Source organism: Megalopta genalis, chromosome 2, assembly GCF_051020955.1.
Source record: "Megalopta genalis isolate 19385.01 chromosome 2, iyMegGena1_principal, whole genome shotgun sequence".
NCBI classification, from domain to species: Eukaryota; Metazoa; Arthropoda; class Insecta; order Hymenoptera; family Halictidae; genus Megalopta; species Megalopta genalis.
In genome coordinates, this window is record NC_135014.1 from 1,495,422 (window position 1) to 1,518,277 (window position 22,856).

Genomic DNA, 22,856 nt, shown 5'->3' on the forward strand with positions numbered 1-22,856 from the left:
GACATCGCCGTGGCGGCGAAAGGAAACGAAATGGGCAAGGGCGACATTTTTAAATTCCCTAAAGGACCGTGCGCTAGGGACAGACTTCTAGACTGGTCCGCATTCCGTACGGGAATTACGTGCAGCCGAAAACGAGCGAGTCCGACGCGACGCGACACGGCAACGTGACGTGTTCCGTAAAGGGAGTAGTTTCTCGGCGCGGATCTTTCCGAGGAGTTTCCCGTTGGATGAAAGGCAGCAGCAGACTTGCGCCGAACTGCTTCGCAGAACGAGCTGTGTGTCGGTGGTCGGCCGGCACACCGGCGGCACCGCCACCGCGCCGGGACGAGCAACCTCCACTCCGTACCCTTGAACCTAACAGACGCTCGCAGCGTTGCCGCCTCGTGCACCTATACCGGCTATACGCCGTGTCGTCTGGTTCGACTGTGCTCTCTCGGCCTCCTTGTTCGCTTCCTTCGCAAGAATTCCACGTCCGGCGGCGTAGTCGTCGTCGCTGTCGTCGTCGTCGTCGTCGTCGTCGTAGTCGTCGTTGGTGGCTGGCTCGACGCCAAGCGGCGCTGACGTCACGGCTCGGCGTTACGCATAGCGTTACGTAAAAAACGTGCTGCTGAACTGCTTCGTGAAACATGTCCGCGGTGTATAGTATATGCACGACGCCCCGGCCGACGTGGCTCGCCGAGCGTAGAAAAGAAAAGCCCGGACGAAAAATTCGTGACCGTTCGCGGCGCCGCGAATCCACGCAAGGCCAACGAACGTTTCGTAACGTTTCAGGGAACGAATAAGGGACACTCGTACCGCGGCTATAAATACAGGGAGCGAGGGAGAGAGAGAGAGAGAGAAAGAGAGAGAGAGAGAGAAAGAGAGAGAGAGAGAGAGAGAGAGAGGGAGAAGGAGAGAGAGAAAGAGTCATTTGAGACTCGAGACTGCAATTTCAATACCATTCCCGCCGTAAACTATCAAACGGAAACATCTTATTCGAGGCGACTTACGAGAACCGACGTCTCGAATGCGTACTACCTAAATTTTATTATTATATATTTATTATATATTTTTATTATTATTATATATTATTATTATTATTATTATTATTATTAGATATTTTTATTATTATTATATATTATTATTATTATTAGATATTTTTATTATTATTAGATATTTTTATTATTATTATATATTTATTATATATTTTTCTACCCAATAAGATGTCGTTAAACCGGGGATATAGTTATGCAAAATAAAAATTTGTCGCATCTGTTGCAAGAAACAGTAGTATCTTGGAACTACCATTCATCGTTTGATCAATCTGATCGAACGAAAGTATTATATCGACGCTATTAAATGTTTCTAATATTTCTACCGTTTTAACAATTACAGATATCTACTCGTTCTTGTCATAAATACGTTAAATCCGCAGTCTAGTTTTATAACATTCGTTGGTACGCGTTCAATCGGTATTTATCGCATAGAAGGAACAGACCGACGAACCGTCCAACAATTCGTGCGTCGCTATTGGTGTATCTGCGTTCATTGCCAATCATTCGGAGACGAAGGTCCTACCGCAATCTCGTATTATTTCGGCGCGAAGTGTGCCCCTCGGTGAATGTCTATACCGCACACGTAGCCGAGCGTATTCGGAGGTCTCTCCGTTGCGAATCGTAACTCACGATGTATATGTAGTACTGTTACTCGTCTCTGTATGGTTATACATATATGACGTGGTCGTGCGTTAGCAGTTTTTTCTTTCGTCGTACATTGGCCTTGTCGTTCTGGATCTGGGTTACGCTCAGCTCGTGCTTTCTCCGGTAAGATTTCCGTGTCTGTTGGCGGCGCTGGACTGTGTACAGTCGGAAACGCTCGGCGGATGGTGTGACGTCACGGTCGCCGGTGTTACGTAAAAAAACGACGAAAAAACCGTGTATCTCGTGTGCCCGATCGAGCCGTCCGCAGTCTAATAAAATAACGAGGGACGGTTTGAAAATGACCTTTGCTTTTTTCCCCATCGGGCATCGCGTGTTTTGTATCTTTATCTCCGTACGTAATACGACTCTACGGCGGAGCACAAAATACAGGGTGTCCCAAAAGTGTCTCGCAATCCGAAAGTGGTGGGTTCCTCGGGTCATTCGAGGTAACTTTTTCCTTTACAAAAATTTTCTCCGAGGCACCGTTAACGAGTTATTAACGAAAAACAGTGACTAATGAGAGGCGCAGCTCGACTGGCGCGAGGCGATCGAGCCAATGAGCGGAACCGGGCTTCGCGCGCTGGTTGGCTGGGCCGCCTCGCGTCAGCCGTACTCGATTCTTATTGGTCACTGGTTTTTCGTTAATAACTCGTTAACGGTGCCTCGGAGAAAATTTTTGTAAAGGAAGAAGTTGCTTCGAACGATCCGAGGAACCCGCTATTTCCGGATTACGAGACATTTTTGGGACACGCTGTATAAACAAATTCGGCGTATCGTTCGACTCCTGGTCGTACGGACTAAACTGTGAAAGGGTTAAACGTGGAGCGACGTGTCCACTGTGTGAATTTAATCTGTGTAATACGAACCGCGACGGTGTCGATAGCGTTGCTTACGCGCGCGTTCCCGGTGCAGAGCTTATGAATTCTTTTTCTGCTCGCCGGTGCATTGGCGTCGCGTTCACAGTCATCTCGAAACTGGGCTGCGCTCGAGTACGCTTTCTCCACAAGAATTTCATGTTCGTCGACGATACCGACCGTCGGACAGAGCATTTCGGTCGCTGTTCGGCTCAGCCGGGTTCGTTGGAGCCCGGGCGAGGAAGAAAATAAACTGTTCCTCGCTTGAACAAGTTCATTGAATTCCAAAGCACCTTGCGCACCGGTCAACTTCGAGACTTCTCTTGCAAGGATTCCAGCGACCACGTTGACACGTCTCTAATATCGATCGGCTGCCTCGTTCCAGTCGAAGCTGCAGTTTCACACCTGAACCTATCCGAGCACTGAAAAAGCGATTCACGCTCGTTCGAATCGTATTTATTTAGTCGGTTAAATCGATGTTACAACCGAATGAATGCCCGAATCGCTTCCTATATAAGAACCTCTGTGTCAATAATCTTAAAATAAAAAATGTGCAACCGGTCAAGATGACCGTCACGGTAGGTTTAGCGTTAAATAAAATTACACAAGTAAATATCAAAGGTAGAAAGAGTACGAACAACTGTTATTATTATTATTATTATTATTATTATTATTATTATGGTTCTTCCCGCGTGATCGACTCTGCGAAGGGCCAAGAGGTTCGTCCCTCAGAAAAGACTGCACGGGGAAAATAACTTTGTCAAAACAAGAGCCATCTAACAGGTTTCGCGTGTGTACGGCTAGCATAAGCTATGCTCGAGAGCAAACATCCTTTCGGTCGGCAACAAAGGTCAAGCATGAGATCTTCATTAAAGCCTGCATGATCCGATTAAACGGTGACGACGCGATTTATCAAGCTCGCTCGGTTATCCTTGGCAATGGTTCGCCGCCCTTCTCGCTTGAAATCGTTAGACACACGGGCAAAAAACCTGACGTGATCAATGGATCTCGCTATATGTATAGCAGCGACGCTAAATGTCGAACAGCATCGAGCGTGTGCGAGCTGACGTCTCGCGGGCAACGTTGCGCGTAGCGGTACGCGACAAAAAAAAAAACATGGCCGATGAATCAGAAACGCGTCGGTCTATTACTGTTAAGGACGTACGATGAATCGGCTGTACGGTATAGCAATGAAGTCGGCGAGCGTGCTCATTACAATGAGAAATAACTAGCCGATGCGGGATTAGTTTTCCATCTACCGATATCGATCCACCGATGAGACACGTGGGCAAAAAATCCTGCTCATCGATAGCGCTGTTTATGCCAACTCGCGCGTGATCGATGGAAACGGATAACCTCAAAATTTCGTTTCTCGTTGACTTGAATCGCGACAAAAATCGTTTAGTTCCATTAATTGCAAACGATTGAAAGGAAGATCGTTGTTACTACAAAATCTTAACTTACACGTACACATACAGGTTGTTCCGAAAATGTCTCGCAATCCGGAAATGTGAGGTTCCTGAGGCGATTCGAAGCAACTTTTCCCTTCGCGAAAATTTTCTCCGAGGCTTCGTTCAAGAGTTATGAACGAACAAACACTGACCAATAAGAGGCGAGCTCGGCTGGCGCGCGGCGGCCCAGCCAACGAGCGTGCGGAGCCCGGTTCCGCAAATTGGCTCGGCCGTCTCGCGGCAAATGATCTCGCCTCTGATTGGTCACGGTTTTTCGTTGATAACTCGTGAACGAAGCCGCGGATCGCATTTTCGCTAAGGAAAAAGTTGCTTCGAATCACCTCAGGTATCCCCTACTTTCGGATCGCGAGACATTTTCGGGAGACACCCTGTATATGCGCGTACGCGTACAATCGTTTCAACGTTTCAAGGATGCGAGGAAAGGAACGCGCGAGAAAATCGAATTCGCCGGTGGTCCACGAAATACATAATTCGCGTTTTCCTTTTCAGCGAATATATGTGTATATATATATATCGTTGAGAAATTGGTTTACCGTAAATCAGCGTCCGCGAGAGATCGGCTTCTCTTCGTTCGCCTCCTTTACTCTCACTCGGTCTTTCTCTCGGGCGTCTGTCCTCTCCCGTTCGCACGCTCGTGTGCCATTTACGAGGCAAACCGGTTTACGGGCTTTTTGCGAACCTCGGCTTCGCGAAGAATGTTGATTTTTGCGATACACACCGCTGGGAACCTAACCTACATCATTATCCGGATGAGCTGGCCGCATTCGAGAAGTCTCGTTTCCCCGCGGACCTTGAGCCCTCCTTCTCTCGTGCGCGATTTTATTTTTCGTTTCCATTATTAACGCGCGACGGGGGGAGAGAAAGAGAAAGAGAGAGAGAGAGAGAGAGAGAGAGAGAGAGAGAGAGAGAGAGAGAGAGCACACTCGATGCACTCGCGCCGGGCATTCAAGACGAATGTCCTCGGGGACTCGCCGCGCCGTGACTCGACGGGCAAAAGCCTCGGCGGCGGCGGCGGCGGCGGCGACACGCACGAGCCTCGCATCTCGCATCGGCGAAACGGCGGGCCGGTGCGTGCGCCACCGAGAAAAAGAATTTCAGTCACGAGCCACAGCGACGACGGCGACTACGGCGGAACGACGACTTCATGGTCGGGGACGAATTCGGCAATGTCTCTCGGGTAAGACTTAACAATTCGGCTCACGGCGGCCGTCGCCGAAAATATTTTTACTACTGAACGCGCGCGGCATGCGGCCGCCGTTGATTAGCGTAAGTGGCTATTGTTCTCACTAACCTACAGCACTGTGCTCATTATCATTTTTCACTCGTGACAAGCACTCCCAAACAGTTGCAACGGCCGGCGTCCCGATAAGTTTGCGGCCGACGGCCGTGCCACGTTAATTAATCATGGCGGCGCTCGCTCTCGCGCGCGCGACGCCCGGCCGCGAAAATTTAAATGCATCCGTTGTATTGAATGAAAGTGGCGTGGCCCCGGAGACACGAACGCGGCCGATCGTATCGAATTACATCGGGTGTCCCGCGTAACGTGGAACAACGTTCTCCCTTGTCAGCGTCTCGCGTTCGTACCCGCCATGTCGTGGCGCGCCCAATGCCGCGTTTCTCTTTGTCTCGGGCCACGAGATATCACCGAGAGTCCTCGGTCAATAGAAAATAGCGTCCGCTGCACGATAACGCCTTGCTATGTTAACAAGGAATATTGACGCTATCGGTCAAGGGACGATTTCACGTGTGTAAACGTTGAAATAGGCGAAGAACGCTTTCGACGAATATAATTGAATATTTTACAATCTATATACAGGGTGTCCCGAAAATGTCTCGCAATCCGGAAATGGGAGGTTCCTGAGATCGTTTGAAGCAACTTTTTCCTTTGCGAAAATTTTCTCCGAGGCTTCGTTTACGAGTTATTAACGATCAAACACTGACCAATAAAAGACGAGCTCGACTGGTGCGCGGCGGCCCAGCCAACGAGCGCACGGAGCCCGGTTCCGCTCATTGACTCTACCGTTTCGCGCCAAATGATCTCGCCTCTGATTGGTCACGGTTTTTCGTTAATAACTCGTAAACGAAGCGGCGGATCGCATTTTCGTTAAGGACAAAGTTGCTTCGAATCACCTCGGGAATCCCTTACTTTCGGATCGCGAGACATCTTTGGGACACCCTGTATATATATATCGGATGACGGATTTTACAGATTGTCGCAGGATAACTTCGTAGATGCATCCGTAATTTTGTGAACTATTTTGTAAAATAATTTTGTTTTTCAGGGTGATCGAGCGGTGCGGGGAAATATGAATGAAAGATCGAAAAATACTGTCCGGGTTGAAATGCAGGAGATAACGCGACGGTAAATGGTCCGCGGAGGTTAGTCTGGATACGAGCACCGCCGACAAGCTAAACGAGCCTCACTGTCTGCAATCGGAAACCGGTTAGACGAAACTTTCGAAAATTCCAGAATGACGTAGTCTTTAGCGCGTGTGTACTTGCATCGTGAAGATACACAGTCCGTGGTCTCTCTCTCCCGTCGTTCTTCATTTACAGTTACTTACGTAAGACACTCCCGGGGCCCTCTTTCTTGTCTGTTCGACGCATGACAATCGACTCGGTCACGTTTTATCGTATGCGAACGAAACGCACACGTGCGCCCCGTCGTACTCTCGAGTGCTCTTTCGTCCATTATTATTAGCCGCGTTATTATTATTTCTTTTCGGATAAATTTATCGTACACTTACCTTGCGGTCACCATTGTTAGAAACACTGTATTAGCACGATAAAATTAATCACTTTGCCGATAAAGTTGCACGAACGCGCGTACGGTAAACACTTCGCCGCCGCGTGCTTGAAAAGCGTTTTGCAAGAAATATTTCAGCAGAATATTTTCTGCGCATTCCACAGAAAAAAAACAGATGATAAATTTGCATGCGAGGCGACCAGAAAAGGCACGCTCGAGCCGAAGAAAGTGTGTATCGATTTAGCAGGATCGGATCGAAACGCTACATTTTCCCCCTTCGAATGCGACATCGATGGTAAGATCGATTGTATAGGTTACACAGGTCTGGTAATAATTAATGTCGTTCTCCGATACATTTTTAAAACTAATTTATTTCAACAAAACCAAACAATTTAATCAACGATATAGTCGTTAGGTTATATGTAGGTTATGTCAAGGTTGAATTGACAGTTGATGAAGTTAGCGGCAAGCAGGATTCTAAACGAACGCTATAGAAACGACGCTAATTATTACTAGACCTAATAATTGCAAGTGATAAGGATAGTTGTTTGAAACTGTCGCTGATATTCATAGCCACCGCTACTTTCTCGTTTACGTAGAAAACGATGCCCTTGATCGAGGAAGATGGAGCTACTAGTTAGCCAAACAGAACAATGGGGGTAACCATTCACAATGGCCTTGAGCAGCCAATTAAGTTCGACATAGCCGTCGCATGTATGTATGCACACTTTCAAATTGTGAGGTCGGAAGAAATATTGCAGAAGAGGGGGGGGGGGGAATGGTTCTTTCTTGGACTCGACTGTAGCTCTAATCCTACGCCAGAAGAAGAAAAAAAAACAGCATCGTACTCACGTTACAGCGGGGAAGTCAATGTACGTCCTGACGGATTTAAGAGGATTATTGGGACTTCGCTGCCTCTTTGTGGTTTCGCCGGAAGCTACTGCGAATAATAAAAAATATATATATATTAGAACATAATCAACGAAGCGAAATGAACGAGATTATCTCGCGTTTATGTTCCATTTGTAATACCGTAGCTGAAGGTACGATGCTCGCTCGGGGTTCCAGTGAATCTCTCCTCGGTTCTGGAGGTCAAAGCTTCGCTGATTTTCCAGTCCTCTATCTCTCTGTGCAAAGCAGCGATCGCGTCGTCGTAATCCGTATCATTAGAACATTTGTCTCTGGACTTCGTTCGATCCTTCGGATCGATTCTTTTCTCCTCTGTAAAATGCTTTCGATGAGACGCGCTCCCGCCGCTTCGTTCTTTCGCTGGCAAATTGCACGAGCCGTTTCTCCTTTGAGTATACAAAGTTCGGTTTTTTCCAAGGATTTTTGCGGTTTGCCCTCTCTGCGATTTTGCCGATGGCGGTCTTTTACCCAGCGTGCAATTCGATGCTCCGTCGATGGTAGGAATACCACGATTATCGCGATGCATCTTCGCGAAGATTATGGTAACTTGAATCGCGTAGTGATCTTTAATCGATATTCTGAAACGACAATTTTTACAACGTAAAGACTTTCCGAATCTTTCGATTAATAATTGTTGAATCGCGAAAAAATGAATAGTTGTTTATTAATTTTTTTTTACGTAATGTTAAGTTTAGCAATGAGTAATATGTAAGGGCAACGTTGCAAATAAATCGTAAGAGATAAATAACCGTGAAAAATGGGAAGAGAACGCCATCTATAGAAAACAGTGTTCGTTGCTGCAATCGTTTACTCATGGTAGCGCAGAGGAGACACACATAACCGATATTCAAAATTTCACGTCGTTCACAATATTTCAAATGATAATTTATAACGTGAAGCACTTACTTTGGACTCTATCGATTGATCTGCGATGCGTGTAGTATTGCCGTTAAAAATGTTAGTAAACATAACAGCAACAGCGTGAGAAAACTGTTATGGTTCATAACCAATAAGAAGGAGAAGAATTTTGCGGGCAGCATTTGAAAGTTTTGTGAAATTTCACTGAAATTTTATGTTACAAAAATAAATCGATGTGTTTATACGAACATGACGGAAACGAAAGAAAATTTTGATCGATCGTGATCTATGTCACAAAGTTTCGGACGATGTTGCATACTGAAATGTGTTTGAAACGACTGAAATTGCTTCGACAAAAATTTTCGTTCGTTGCTTGTTTTTTTCATCGTTACAGTAACCAACAATTACGTATATTTCACGCACGGAACATCGAATACACGTTCGTGTACGCGTGTTGAAACATTATTTAATGGAAATCACAAAGACACCGAGCGGTTGGTGAAAAATTATGTAATGAAGTAAAACGAAATGAAAGTATTTATTTACTGCTTACCTCCGAAATGAAACATGAACGCTTCGATGTAACCGAAATAAAGACTCTGCCCACTATGGTTCATGCACCGCGGTCAACTGCCAACAGGAAACATCTGCTCAATTTCTACTAGCTTTGTCCTCTATTCTCATTCACGGCTAATTTGCGTATTGTAATAATAAATGGTTCCTGCCTTCGTATATTATAACAACCTGTGGGACGAATTATCGGTTCTCGTTTTACATTGTTTTTCCAAATACCTTATTAAGTCTAATGTTTTTACTGAAGTATTTTACAGATGTGAGAAATTTAATCGTACAAGCATCGAATAAATTTTACCATTTTTTTTATCAACACAACGTGGAGATCGACACTTCAGTACTATTTAAAGATTAAGTATAAAATTATTTCACGTCTTGGTCTCTCATTGTTAGACGGATCCATTTTCAAAAATTGCATAATAAACGTTATAACGCGTGTTCCGAAAGACGTACGTATTTATTGCAATTGTATGTAAAATGAGAAACTTTTGAACATACTATCGTGAACTGTTATTAAAGTAATTTCTGATTTGCATTTTGATCATTTATAAAACCTATCAGATGTTACAAGAGAAAACCGTAATTTGCCACTTGTTTGACTGATTTGAAAGCATAGAGAACTTTTACAGAGGCGAAACTCTGGTGGGTTTTCAATGAATTTCCATGCGCATACGTGCAGAAGTAGTGCGCCGTAAACATAGCTCTAGAACATCGGATACTGATAACAAGAGGTTAGGAGCGATATTCAAACACCAGTTTAAAAATTCGTTAGTGTCTATATTAAACAAGAAATATTTTTATTTATTAAATTATGATGTAGTTACTATGAGCTTAGATAGAAAATTTAGTTAACACTTTATCCTTGTTTAGGTTTTCTACAAACTAAAAATTATTCTTTCATGATATTTAATACTATTTATGTATTATAACTCATTATATATGTAAATATACAAACTATCCAATCGCATTCTATTCGGTACATCGTATAAAATGCTTGAAACGTTATAACGGAAGTTTCTCTTCTACAAAAACGTTTTTGTACATGCGTACACAATACAGCAAATATGCACGTGCTACACAAGCAGTAGATTTACTTTAACCTAGAAATTATTCGCGTCAAAGTTTCGTAGTTTTGCGAGGTACATACATCGGTAACTAGTGCTTAGACATAAATATCATAAAGTAAATTATTAATTGTAATGACAATGCAGGTTCCTACAAATGTGGATTCCGAACAGATTAAAGCCGTATGTATTTTTACCGTTATCATCGAGTATTACTTATAAAAAGACAGACTCAGATTTTTATGAATGAATAATGCATTTACGAACGTAAAATATGCATGGCAGATCATGAGATGTTAAATCTTGTTAAAAAATAATCAATCAATCGTTAATAATAAAATCTACGAATGACTGAAATTTTTGTACTTCAGTTTCGAGACTTCCTGACGTCCTATAACAAACTATCAGAAATTTGTTTTATCGATTGTATAAATGATTTTACCGGACGGGATATAAAAACGAAGGAAGAAAAGTGCGCCCTCAATTGTATGGAAAAATACTTGAAGATGAACCAAAGAGTGTCCCAACGGTTTCAAGAATTCCAAATGATTGCTAACGAAAATGTATTAGCTGCTAATAAAAAATTGGGCGAAGGTAGATAATTTTGAAGATCGAATATATAAACTGTTCATAAATTAAGTTAAATGGATATATTAGGTTAGCATGTATTGTAATTTGGATATTCCACTACTATATAATTTTGTCTTGGAGATGAAATAAAACTATACACCGAATAAAAATTAACAAGGAAATAAATTTTCATTTAGAATTCATGATACGATCATTTGTTATATAATATTTACATGTATTGGTTCGAATAAATTTTAATATTAACACTTTATGTAACATATATTAAATAGACTTTATAATTAAATAAAATGATAATAAATGATTGAAATAATATGCCGTGAAATGCATGAGTACGTAACTGATGGAATACATGGGATTTAGTATTTTGTTCTGTTAAATATATTTAAAAAGAATCTAATACAAACAATGTATCCTGAATGTTTGTAATTTTTTTACATGGCTTAGCTACATGCTTCCAATTATATAATCTTCATTTGAAGAAAATATTATGCAGAAAACATATTTGTAAATAATTTATTTTAGAAAAGAGAACAAGAATTTTCTTTAGTTTAACTTGATTTTGAATGCCCGTAATCGTGAAATTTTTGTTTCCCATGAATTTCTACATCCATACTATTCGAATCCCATTCCACGTGTGATAATTTTGGTAAAGTTTGTACCGAATCTAAATTTGATGTAGGGCTTATTACTTGTGAGCCGAAGCTTGTACTACAAATTTGATATTCCTGATTGTGACTGGGTTCTTGATTTGGTGTATTTGGTGGAGTTCTTCTCAATCTTTTATATTCCGAAAATCGTTTTAATGGAACTTGATCTATGCAAATGGCTTGCGTGGTATGTCGAGTTTTGTACAAAATTGGACATCCTAAATCGCCTTTTAAACTTAGACTGTATAAATTTGCCAGTCTGCGAAGTTTTTCTCGCTCCGGTTGCCGCATAGGATGTAACTTCAGTTCGCTTTGAGTAGGATCTTGTAAAAATCTGGACACTTTTTCGTTGGCCGATGTGATAATCGAATATCCAGGCTTGTTATCAACGTGACGACGACCAGCACGGATCTCTCTCCCGCTAAGACCCTCTCGAATTTTCTGAATTCTTTGCCTATAACTTTTTCTTCCTTTATCTGTTACGTGTTCAAAATTTCCATGTAACAACATTTGAAAAGCTGCATCCGTTGTAACTTTGTCTTCACTAGCGCTCTCACCATCATCCCACCAACTAGATTCTCCAATCCAGTCTGACTGCTCATCATCACCTAAAGTCAAAGGAGTTAACTATAGTTTAAAAACATCGTCTAAAGCTAGGTAAATAAATACCTTCACGATCTTCATCATTTGTAATTAACCCAGCCTCTGAATCGCTAGATGAAATGCTTGAACTTGATATCCTAGAGCAATCTATAGTATCTTCCGTTTGCATTTTAATACGATTTCTTGATTTTGAAGTTCGGTTCGGTTTTAATGATCTCATCTCGCAATCTGTAGAACGTTCCCTGCATGATCTTTTACGTTTCCCACACCTAAAAGAAAAACTTTCCTCAACATACAAAATGTTGTTCCTTTGTTTATCATTTAATATACGTGATATACATTACCATATTGTTCCGTATCTATTTTTACAATCCCCTCTTAGGATTCTCTTTTTATCTCCAAGCGTGGTTGACATAATTGCAACTGTTTGAGATGTTGATGGATTACAATCTGAATCTATAGCCATTCTCTTAAATTTTCTTTTACGTCTTGGATTACCTCTTGGTACAAAATTTTCATTAACAGAATCGCTTTCGATGTTGCTAACATTGTTCAAATTTGAAAAACGTGCGAATCGTTTTGTTTGATTTGTATCATCGCTGTCCGACTGATATTTGGATGCTGTGGTACTTTTTGGTATATGGATGTCACAAATGGAAGATGAACTGTCATCTGAGTGTTTGTTCATGTTCAGCGATGCTGAAATGAAAACTAATTGCTTAAAGATTATCTTAAAAAAAAGTTTCTCATTATTTGTCACGTTTCAAAAATTACTTTTCAAAGATATAGATAAAGTTTGACTTCTTTGTGTAATGATATATGGTTTCTATAAACACAATCTTGATAACAATCCCATGTGTATCTTCTAGAAGTAGACTGGAACTGATTTCATACAAGTGTGATTAGCACAGAGATGTTTGGCTTCAATAACAATCTTTATTGAACATATGTTTATATAAAGTCAACATAAATAGATAACTTCTTCAAACGAAATTAATATTTCTCCCTCAAAAACTTACGAATATTTCCTGTGGAACGAGCCCTTCTTCTAATACCCCAACGGCGTCTGCCATTTACACCATTGCTACTTTCTTCTAATGCCAAAGTTAAATCATGCACAAGGGCCTCCATTTTTACTCTTAAGTCTGCTGGTACAGCTTTCAGAACACGCTCCATTTGAAGGATGCGCTTGGACCTGTGTATTACATAGAACAATTGAGATTCATATATATATTCATATTTACAATATCAATGAAGTTACATGAAAGTTAATAATATCAGAACTTTATCATGTAATAAATTTTAAATATTGAATCATTTTAATATTTTCTTAAAAAAAAAATGTTATACACGTATCAAAATTATTATGTTAACATTATTGTTATAAACATATTTCGAAAATAATAAAATATTATATCAATAATTAGTGTCACATCAGTTATAGAAAAACAGAATCAATAATTTGTTTTCGGTATGATGCGTATATTCTGTAAAGTAATCAAAATACTTTATAACGTTCCGTTTTTTTTTTTAATGGAGCTAGTATGGTTTATCTGATGTGTATCTTATTTATCATGGTACAATTGATAACGAGTTTTAATACACAACCGACGACAAAGGAAGATTTTACAATAGAGAATGATTGTTACTTAAGAGCAAATACTAATTATCGGAACACCGTCCTTATAAAGTCGTGAATACATACATGGTATTTCAAATTAAGTGACAAGATAGACACGAAGATTTGCTCTGCACTTGCCTGTATACAGAATCGTGTGAGATGTAAATTCTTTTTAACTGGATGTCATTATAAATTAATACTTTCTCTGTTTAGCAATTCCAACAGTAATGAAACGGAACTGTCAATTCTAAACTATTTTCACTGTGTGTCACCGGACCTATTCTGCTTCTTTACCTTGGTTTAGTGTGCGAGATCGAAGTTGCAGAAGTATAGCATGTGTGTACACACGGTTGTTCTCACAGCAGCACATTTGGCCATGGCTCACCTACACATACGTACATAATAATCCACCGTAGATAAGTTCCCAAAATTGAGCACCTCTGCTATTGTGTACTGTAAAGGCAGCGTTTACACAGAAACAGAAATTCGAAAGTACATAACATCGCGAAGCAATAATGTACTTTCTGTGTAAATTCTATTAAATTAATCAAAATTGTTAAACACTGCATATAAGTCTTTCACTCGTGTGATATTAATTATTATTAAAAATCTGCAGCGTCGTCTATTTTATGTACTACATATATGTTATATATTAACATTAGAAAATTATTAACTGTTTTATTACGATATTTATAAGTTGTTTTACATATTAATGGAATAAATAATAATATCATTTGTGAATCTTGTTAATTATTTCAACGCGTTACATGCGATACGCCATTTTGATGGAGATGAGCCTTTAACATATTTTTTCGGCCATTTCCGGTTGCGTGTTTTACAGACGCTTCGTGTCTCTCCAGAGTTGTTGTCGTTTTTAAGTTGGAGGCTATATCCGAATCACATTTATGGGGAGATAAATAATTTTTACTGTTCTACAGTTCCTTTATTAATCTCAAGATACGCGCGTGATGCGGTAGTGCGGTAGTAATGACAGGCAATCCAAAAACCTATCCTATCGAGAGAAAACCTGGCGGTTGTGTAAATAGCGCGTAGTGGTGACTGCGCGTGTGTTATGCGCATTCGCGGACAGATGAGCGCGGGATCGTGGTACTCAGACGCAAGGGGACTGTAGCACGGGTGCTTATGCGAAGATACGTTGAATGGAGTTTAGGCGAAGTGTCGGGTAACGTAAGATTAACGTTCTTCACGCGGCATTCGTCGAAGCACGTAGAATAAGGGTTCGTACCCGAAGGGGCCTCACGATGGACGGGGCCAACGTGAATGGCGGGAACGCCGACGAGGCGCGCGAGACTCCTAACCTAGAAATGACTGAAATACCGGAGTTACCAGAGATGCAAATAAAAGTGGAAGTAACTGGTAAAATGGAATGTCAGGAGGTGAACGGTGATATTAAGGCTTCACCAAAGACGAGTCCGATACTAGTCGCTAGAAGAAAATTACGGAAATTTAAGGCCAATTCGACTAGTACTCCAGAAAGCGATACAAGTACAAAAGGACGCAAGCGGAAACTTTCGGAACCTGATAATGTTAGCTCTGAGGAGTCTATGGAATTCAATGGATTCGATACGCAGGGAGATAACGAAATGGAACCAGGAAGTCATGTTCTGAGAAAACTGATCGGTATTGGCTATTGTTGTTATACCATGTTCTATGCGTAGATTCATCATCAAGCATTATGTTAATCCTAATATATTCTTTAAGCTTGTTTACATTTTTTTATAAAGAATGAATTTATATATGTTCATATATCCTGATTATGAACTAATTGCTTTTTTAGTTTATGTTAACTAAATAATTCTTGAGGTAGAAAAATCAATTTTGTTAGATAAACAATATCAATAAGAATATATCTATTTTGAGAATTCAATAGTTACTATTTTTAAACATGTGTTCAGTTATATGCAATTTAAATATTTTAATAATAATAATAATATGAAATGTTACACGTTCATGTAACTTATTACAGCTGAAGCTGAGGTAGCAGAAGCACAATTGGCAAAACGGTTTAAATATAGTATACGGAAAAATTTTGATGGAAGAAACGATGAAGATTCAGATGACAATAGGATGCATAGTTACGATTTGGAGCATACATTAGATATAGATAAAATAAAGAAGGAAAAAGAGTCTGATAAATCTGAAACAGATTCGATCGGTTTACCAAATACTATGGAATCTGAAACAGATTTACAAAGAACTGAAGAAACTTCAACAAAGTCAACAAATTCATCGGCTACCAGTAGTCCAGCAGCATCGCAGAGATCTAAAGGTCGCCTAACTCGTGGTGTCAGTCCAGGAAGTACATCAAAACAAAAAGTAGCTATTGATATGACAAATCCTGCATTCAAAGAACCTTTTAAATATGGTTGGAAGCGAGAGTTAGTATTTAGAGCAAGTACTGATTCAACCCTCAAAAGAATGGCTGATATATATTATTATACACCAAAGGGAAAGAAAGTGAGAAGTTTTAGAGAAGTCGCAGAATTTCGTAAGTATGATTTACGATGGATACATTATCGATAACGTGATCTAAGAACAATTATAACAATCTCACTCTTGTTTTTTTTTTACAGTTAACACGAAAGAGTTGACTGTTGATAATTTTACGTTCTTCAAAGAACCAATCGGTATTGATGATCCTGAGAAAGAAATTATTCGTGATGCGAAGAGAATGAGAGTATGTAATTTTATTTATTGTTTATAAAAATATTTGGGATGGCCGTGAGATTCGCCCATGTTGGGAACTACAGTTCCCAACTGTCCTGTTAACATATCTTGATACTAATTGGTACCTTATCATAGGGATCTGTAGGATCAACTCCAGCCAGGAAAAGCTTTATACATAAGAAAAGTACACCTGGCAGAAGAGCTGCAGAACCACCACCTGCGTCTCCTGTATCTGTGCCTACAAAATCTGTTAAGTCACCAAAAACTCCAACTACTGGATTTAAAGTCAAAGTGCCTGGGAAAAGAACTCCTCAAATAAGTATGCATCTATATTATCATGAAATTATATTTTTTTTATTATCTTCTTCCTTTCTCATTTTACTCAATCGTAAACTTACAAATGAGTAACCCTATCGGACCTCGCAACTCATATAGAGTAGTTCATTTATAGTTACTGTTACAAATAATGTAGTATAGTATAGTTATTGTTATAAATTACTGTTTAAAATATCATTTCGAACGTTATTAATTTTTGATATATTAAATATCACTTTTGTAAGAATTACGTTTCATATATGCATAGCAGAAATAAAATCACCCGAAGAAAGTGAGATGCTTCCTCCTCAAAGAACCACAAGCACAAGAAGAAGTCAGCCAATAGTAGAAAAACCTCTACCTCCAAAGCCTAAAAGACAACTAACGTGAGTATCTAACTTCTTCACTTTCTAAAATTTCTATTATATAGAATAATTGCGATTAATTTGCAATTTTCGAGGGTATCCAGAATGCTTAGTAGTTAAACATGATTAATGGCTAATAGTTACTATTAATAGTTAATAATCATGTTTAATATGCTTTAAAAAGGTCCAATGAAGGATTTACAGCATGTGCAATCACTATATGTATTTAACTCTTTAAAATTCGTAAGTGTCATAATCTCAAAATATATTCAGTAAAAGAAAATGTTTCAAAAAGGAAAATTACTTTGTGCAATTCTAAATTATTATTACTATCATTTTGTAGTAGTTGTACTAGCACAGAAATATTTTATTTTGCTATTAAATATTATTTTCTATGTTTATCTATACAGTCATTCTTTTAATAATTTCATGCATAAATTGTGCTTCAGTAGACATATAAGCAATTGGATTTCGCATTGTATAAAAGAAAAATTCAAGTAAATTTTACTTTATGAATTATTCAGATGCATGGTGTATAATGAGTATACATAATCATAGAGTTAGAGATTTTATTCTGAAGCAGTTCAAACATTTCCTTCTATATTTTTCATAACTGTATCCTTCTTTATCCTTTAAAATCCTTAAATCCCTAATTTAAATTTTGTGTTTTTCATTCCTAAATCCTTGTCCCCAATCAACGCACATCTTACAGGCCGAAAGTTCAAGAACCGTGCAGTATAAGATGTTCAACGAGTATGGGGTTAATACCAAGCTTACAATGTAGCGTGTGTCTCTGTTTATATCATCCTGAATGTGTTGATGGTTTGGAATTTGCGGGAAGTGACGATTACGTTTGCAAGGTATGTTTCATTTAGAACTATAATAAAATATATTTACGATTGTTTTTTCGAAAATTCTTTCCAACTTATAGCTATAATATTTAAAATATTTTTCATAATGATGCAATTAAAAATATAATTTTAAATGTAATTTGTTATAGTAGACTCCCGTATGACACGATTTTCCATAACGCGAGTCTACTGTAATTGTTATTAACTAGTCATATTTGAATAAAATTAAATATAAAACAAGTAGTAATAAATGTACTTTGGATTACAGTGTAAAAGTTTTTAATATGTTCATTTTGTTGTAGAACTGTCAGCAGGACACTAGTGAATCTCAACAATCTCAAACAAATGCGTCCATGACGCCTCCTCCGCTAATACCTATTAGTATGCTAGGCACGCAAAGTGCAAAAACAAAACATCAGGCAAACTCAAGTCCGCCAAAATTACAAAGAATTCCAAAATCTGATAGTACAGAATCACAGTCTCGGAATGCTATTAAAGTTACAAAAACACCACCATCAACATCGTACTCCCCTTCGAATTCAGAGAAAAAAGAGACCAGTTGGTATTCTCAGACCGAAAATGAGTTTTTGCAAAGTCATGATGGAATTGTACCAAAACCAGCTCAAAATATTGCACTGATGGGTGGTAAAAAATATATTGTTGTGCCAAAAAATAACGCTATGGCTGTTCAGCCAGCTATAACAGTGAAACCTGATAAAATTGGCGATAAGCCTCCAATACTTCAGGATGGTTCATTTACTGATATTTCGAACACTGCTGAAAATTCGTTAATCTCCAGGTCACATGGTCTTTTGTCGGCAAATTCTTTAGGGAAAGATGTCGATAAGCCAGTTGATAGAAATTTATCGAACAATATTACGCCTACAGAAATTACTGCATGTTCTATAGAAGAACAGAGAGAAGAAACGTGCAATAACAGTAATAAAGTATTTACGTTAACTGAAAGTAGATCAGAAAACGACAGAACCAATCCGAAGAAAGATCTTAGAGAGAAAACCGAGAGATCGGTTGCAAGTAATAAATCACCTGACAGAACGGCGTTAGTAAATAATACAAATACTAGTACAAATAACGATAAAGTTGATTCACGTCAATCGGTCACAAGTAGTTTGGGTACTATTAAAATAAGTAGCAAGTAAGTGTTTGTTTCTCAAACACACCAACATATTTCTTTTACTTCCTTATTTTATACATTTTCTCCAGATAAATTAAGGCAACTCTCTTTTGAGGTTTTGGCAGTTGCTTTGTACATATTGTATTTACAAGATATGTGTGCTGTTTATATGATAATTAGTTGATTATCATCAGTGTGTATTTCATTGCTTGTCTTCTTTTTAATATTCTTTTCTAATTATGTCAGAACCTTCTGGCATAGCCTCATTAAATTATTATTGAGAAAATTTCTGCAAAATTATGCGAATGCCATTGTAAATGCAATATATACTGACGTTTATTATATTTGAAAATATAAAAGTTCGAGGTGGAAAATGAATTTGATTTTATCTTGTGATCGAAGCACACTGCCTTAGCTTCTTAGAAATGCGGCCAAATTTTTGAGACGTGTGAAAAAAAATGAACAAAACAATCACATATCGTTGGTTCTTGCAGGTATTGTGTAATTGTAGTATCAATGTAAAAGCCTGTATTTGATAGACTCGCTCCTTTTTCTTTAGAATCAGAAGAAAAATATTGGCTAAATTTGTTAACATGTCATTTACAATTCGTACTACAATTACTGATACAGCTACTGATAAGTGCTTCAGTGGAAAAAATCTAATTCATTTTTACTTTTTATATTTACAGATATAAAGACATGTGCGAGCTGAAACACAAAAAAACTCTTAGTGCGTTTTCCCACAAATATCCTACACTCCTTGTTCCTAATTATTTATACCTTCTGTTTATGTTTGTTTTTTGTTTCTATACCTTAAATCTGTTTTTTTTTTAATGTCGAGTTTCTCAATGTTTAAAACTTGTTTTCAGAGGCTTTTACCTGTATTACTTATTCGATACAGTATAAGATCGTCGGCATCATTGTTGTAAATCATTGGTCCTTTAAAAGCCTCTTTAAAAAATTCATGTTCTCACCTTAATGTTAAGGGAAATAACGAAAAAAGTTCGGATTGTAATGTACAATTACTCTTTTATTTTAGAAATAAACCAATTTTACAAATGCGATGAATGATACCCTTAGTACATAGATTTTAGGCAATTTTTGAAAAAAGAAAAAGGATTTTAATTGTAATTTCATCTCAATACTTGCAGAAGGAAGCAAACTCAACCGGAAACAGAACAGCAACAACATTTTATGGATTCAGTCTGTGCTGGATATCATGCCTTGTTACGTATATTCCAATACCTTAAAGTTCAAGAATTACTTCGGGCGGCTAGGGTTTGCAAAATGTGGAGGGATTTGGCTGCACATCCTTCTTTGTGGAAAACTGTTCGAATGAAAAATAGTCAGGTTACGGACTGGGATGGTTTGGCTGATACGTTACAAAGGCGTGGAACTCAACATCTAGATCTTCGAAAAATGCTTGTGGCGGGTGAATCCGATAGCATTTGGAAAAAGTTCTTGGTAGTTATACCACGTGTGACTAGTCTTGTCAAGCTAGAGTTGTGCAGATGTCCTGTAATAGTAGTTGAAGAAGTTATAAGCAGTTGTCCTCAGCTGGAGGTATTAAGTGCAATGTCAATAAAATGCGATACCTTAAACCTGGAATCGGTTGGAAACCTGAAACGCTGTCAAGAATTGAGGTTGAAAGCAATAAGCGGAATGTCCCTGCAGGAAGATCTCACGCCTTTACAAGAATTAACGCATTTATCGCAACTTGTAAGTAGCAGTTGATACATTGTCAGTTTTCTTTTATTTACCAGTTGTCGTATCGTGTCTCTTTAATCCTTAAAATTCACATATAATTGCAGAGTTTAACATCGGTTAAGGAACTTGGAAAAAAGAGAATCGACATTATACAAAACTTACAAAATTTGGAGACACTGGAATTAGGCGAATGTTCCGATTTTCCAGATAAATTTGGTACTACTGTTTTGATAAAACTACAGAAATTAGAGCGTTTAAGGCTTGAAAAGGGACAAGGCTCGTGCTGCACCTTCGATATTTTGGAAGGTGTGTCGAAACTACAAAATTTAAGCCAAATGGAGTTGGTCAATTTCGACGTAAAAAATGGCTTCGATAAATGTCTTGCAAATTGTAAAAATATTAAGAGGCTATTAATCATACCAACTTACATATCCCAATCGGCAACATCCAACAACATGGTGCTCGGCGGTGTTACCGAATTGTCGAATAATTTAACACACTTCGTTTGGGGTGTAACACTTGAGTTACTTAGGGTTACAGAATTATTTGTTGATCAATGTAATTTAATGAGTAAACAAGTTACTGGCGACTCGATACCAGTTCTAAAACCAGTACCTTGTTTAAAATTAATCGAAGATGTTGAAGATGAAAATGACAATCAAAAAGGTATATTTTAAATAGATTTGTATGTAGCACACGCCAATTATTTCCTGTGCATAGTTATTTAACGAGAAAATCTTTGTTTTTCAGGTGATGATAAACAACCAAACCTAACAAATCCTCAAGTGGATATATTACCGTTGCCTCAACTACAAAAACTGTTACTAACGGCATTGCCCAAGACACGTGTTAAAATCTTAAAGATTCCTTTCCATGCGACGTGGCGGCAAAGCATTTCAGATACTGCTACACAATAGAAACAAATTAAATGAAATTGTATAAATACACATGCTACAAAGTGAAGAAAAATAACTTGATATGAGAAAATTAGAAATTTTGTGAATCTAACTCCAAGTGTTTTGCACAACTTAATTCCACTAATTGTGAATTGGACAAAAAAAGTAATTTAATATTTATGTAATATATGTTTTGTAGTCTTCAACAATTCCCCTTAAATAGTGTACTGATACACTCTACAGTAATCACAAATACTGTTTTTCATTGAAGTTTTTAGTGATAAAAACAGGGGACCATAAGTGCATTGCGTGCTGTTTTGGCTACAAAGCTAATTCCATGAGAGGCTGGTATCCTTGTGTAAAAAATCTTTTCAACAAAGAAAGTCTTTAATTTTGTAGACTACGATATATGATTTGACAGATCATTTGATATACTGTAACGTGTATCTGCGTGAAGTTAAATGTCTGAATTGTGGAAAAAAAATGAAGGATGTACGTTTTTTAGAATAATTATTATATGAAGTTAAGATACAAAAGAGTCGCGCACATTTATTGAAAGGGGAATGAATAATGAAGTATACAGTTTTCGGTTTTTTACAAACATTTAGATTTATTGGAAGTAAGGCCTTGTATCAAGATAAATTATACTTTTTATTTCATGACATACGATGGATTTCGGATGAAATTCTATTGAGGTAGCAGCGAAAGAAGAAACAAAATCATGTGGTCTATAAGGCTCTACTTAGAGGTTAGGCTGTATAAATAACGGTATATATTACTATAACTGTATGTGTATCTTTAATATTTAAGATACGAGTTTTCCGCTGCAAAGAAGTTACGAAGAAGTTTATGGACAATGTTGTAGAATGTGTAAATATATTTACAATTCTGCACAATACGTAATCAAATATATTATTATAAAAACGTAGTGGTTTATCTATACTCAGTACAAATTACATAATTACGATAAATTCCCCAATCAGGGTATTTGAATTCTTTTTCGAATATTGCAGATATTTTTCTTTCCTTCTTTTTTATCTCATTATCCGAAGTAGTGTATAATAATAATACAAAAATAGATTTTATACTGAAGCAATGATCCTAAAGAACAACAATTTTAAGCATAGGTGTATCGCACATATAATTTTTAACTAATGTTACAAAGATTGTTCCGCGAGTAGAACTATGTAGCTGAATTTTTTCAATTGCGTGAGATTTGTTATATGTAATATGATGTCGTACCCTTCACGCAACTTTGAATTCGTTGGTTTTTACAAAAGAT

At 38.2% G+C, this 22,856-nt stretch overlaps 4 protein-coding genes and 1 long non-coding RNA gene across 15 annotated transcripts in view; 3 read left to right on the top strand and 2 right to left on the bottom strand.

The window, feature by feature from the left end:
- Positions 1-9,704, bottom strand: part of LOC117223443 (uncharacterized) — a 90,184-nt gene extending 80,480 nt beyond the window's left edge. The window contains exons 1-4 of one of the 3 annotated variants that reach the window (XM_033475713.2): positions 9,390-9,704; positions 9,072-9,262; positions 7,784-8,238; positions 7,604-7,688 (exon numbers count right to left, since the gene is read on the bottom strand). In XM_033475713.2, the coding sequence (XP_033331604.2) occupies positions 7,604-7,688; positions 7,784-8,186 (488 nt within the window). In that variant the 5' untranslated portion in view covers positions 8,187-8,238; positions 9,072-9,262; positions 9,390-9,704. Of the gene's footprint in view, positions 1-7,603; positions 7,692-7,783; positions 8,239-8,566; positions 8,877-9,071; positions 9,263-9,389 lie in introns of those variants that run through there. The other 2 variants (XM_033475711.2, XM_033475712.2) reach the window with 2 other exon arrangements.
- LOC117223448 (uncharacterized) lies at positions 4,561-8,766 on the top strand. 3 transcript variants are annotated; one of them, XR_004490923.2, is made up of 4 exons: positions 4,561-5,182; positions 6,288-6,448; positions 6,916-7,046; positions 7,351-8,766. It is a non-coding gene; the product is annotated as an uncharacterized LOC117223448 (long non-coding RNA). The 3 variants fall into 3 exon arrangements; XR_013037200.1 differs by having other exon boundaries at positions 4,567-5,182; positions 6,288-6,384; XR_004490922.2 differs by having other exon boundaries at positions 6,288-7,046.
- A 326-nt stretch (positions 9,705-10,030) lies between the features above and the next one.
- Positions 10,031-10,911, top strand: Tim9a (translocase of inner membrane 9). Its single transcript, XM_033475820.2, has 2 exons — positions 10,031-10,338; positions 10,527-10,911. The coding sequence occupies exons 1-2, from the start codon at positions 10,291-10,293 to the stop codon at positions 10,755-10,757; spliced, it is 279 nt and encodes a 92-aa protein (XP_033331711.1). The 5' UTR covers positions 10,031-10,290; the 3' UTR covers positions 10,758-10,911.
- Positions 10,890-14,023, bottom strand: LOC117223516 (G patch domain-containing protein 2). Of its 6 annotated transcripts, XM_033475825.2 has the most exons (6): positions 13,702-13,905; positions 13,016-13,191; positions 12,495-12,695; positions 12,341-12,419; positions 12,063-12,265; positions 10,890-12,001 (listed from the first exon to the last, which is right to left on the bottom strand). In XM_033475825.2, coding segments are annotated over exons 1-6 (1,368 nt in total). In that variant the 5' UTR covers positions 13,704-13,905; the 3' UTR covers positions 10,890-11,294. The 6 variants fall into 6 exon arrangements, with proteins under 6 accessions (XP_033331716.1, XP_033331715.1, XP_033331713.1 ...); XM_033475824.2 differs by lacking the exon at positions 13,702-13,905 and adding an exon at positions 13,912-14,023 and having other exon boundaries at positions 12,341-12,695; XM_033475822.2 differs by having other exon boundaries at positions 12,341-12,695; positions 13,756-13,905.
- A 418-nt stretch (positions 14,024-14,441) lies between these two features.
- On the top strand, positions 14,442-21,759 carry LOC117223527 (uncharacterized). Of its 2 annotated transcripts, none has more exons than XM_033475850.2 (10): positions 14,442-15,258; positions 15,605-16,126; positions 16,212-16,315; positions 16,441-16,624; positions 16,889-17,006; positions 17,698-17,845; positions 18,139-18,992; positions 20,123-20,690; positions 20,783-21,344; positions 21,429-21,759. In XM_033475850.2, exons 1-10 carry the CDS (start codon positions 14,880-14,882, stop codon positions 21,593-21,595), a joined length of 3,606 nt encoding a protein of 1,201 aa, XP_033331741.2. In that variant the 5' UTR covers positions 14,442-14,879; the 3' UTR covers positions 21,596-21,759. The 2 variants fall into 2 exon arrangements, with proteins under 2 accessions (XP_033331741.2, XP_033331742.2); XM_033475851.2 differs by having other exon boundaries at positions 16,892-17,006.
- Positions 21,760-22,856: the final 1,097 nt, after the last annotated feature.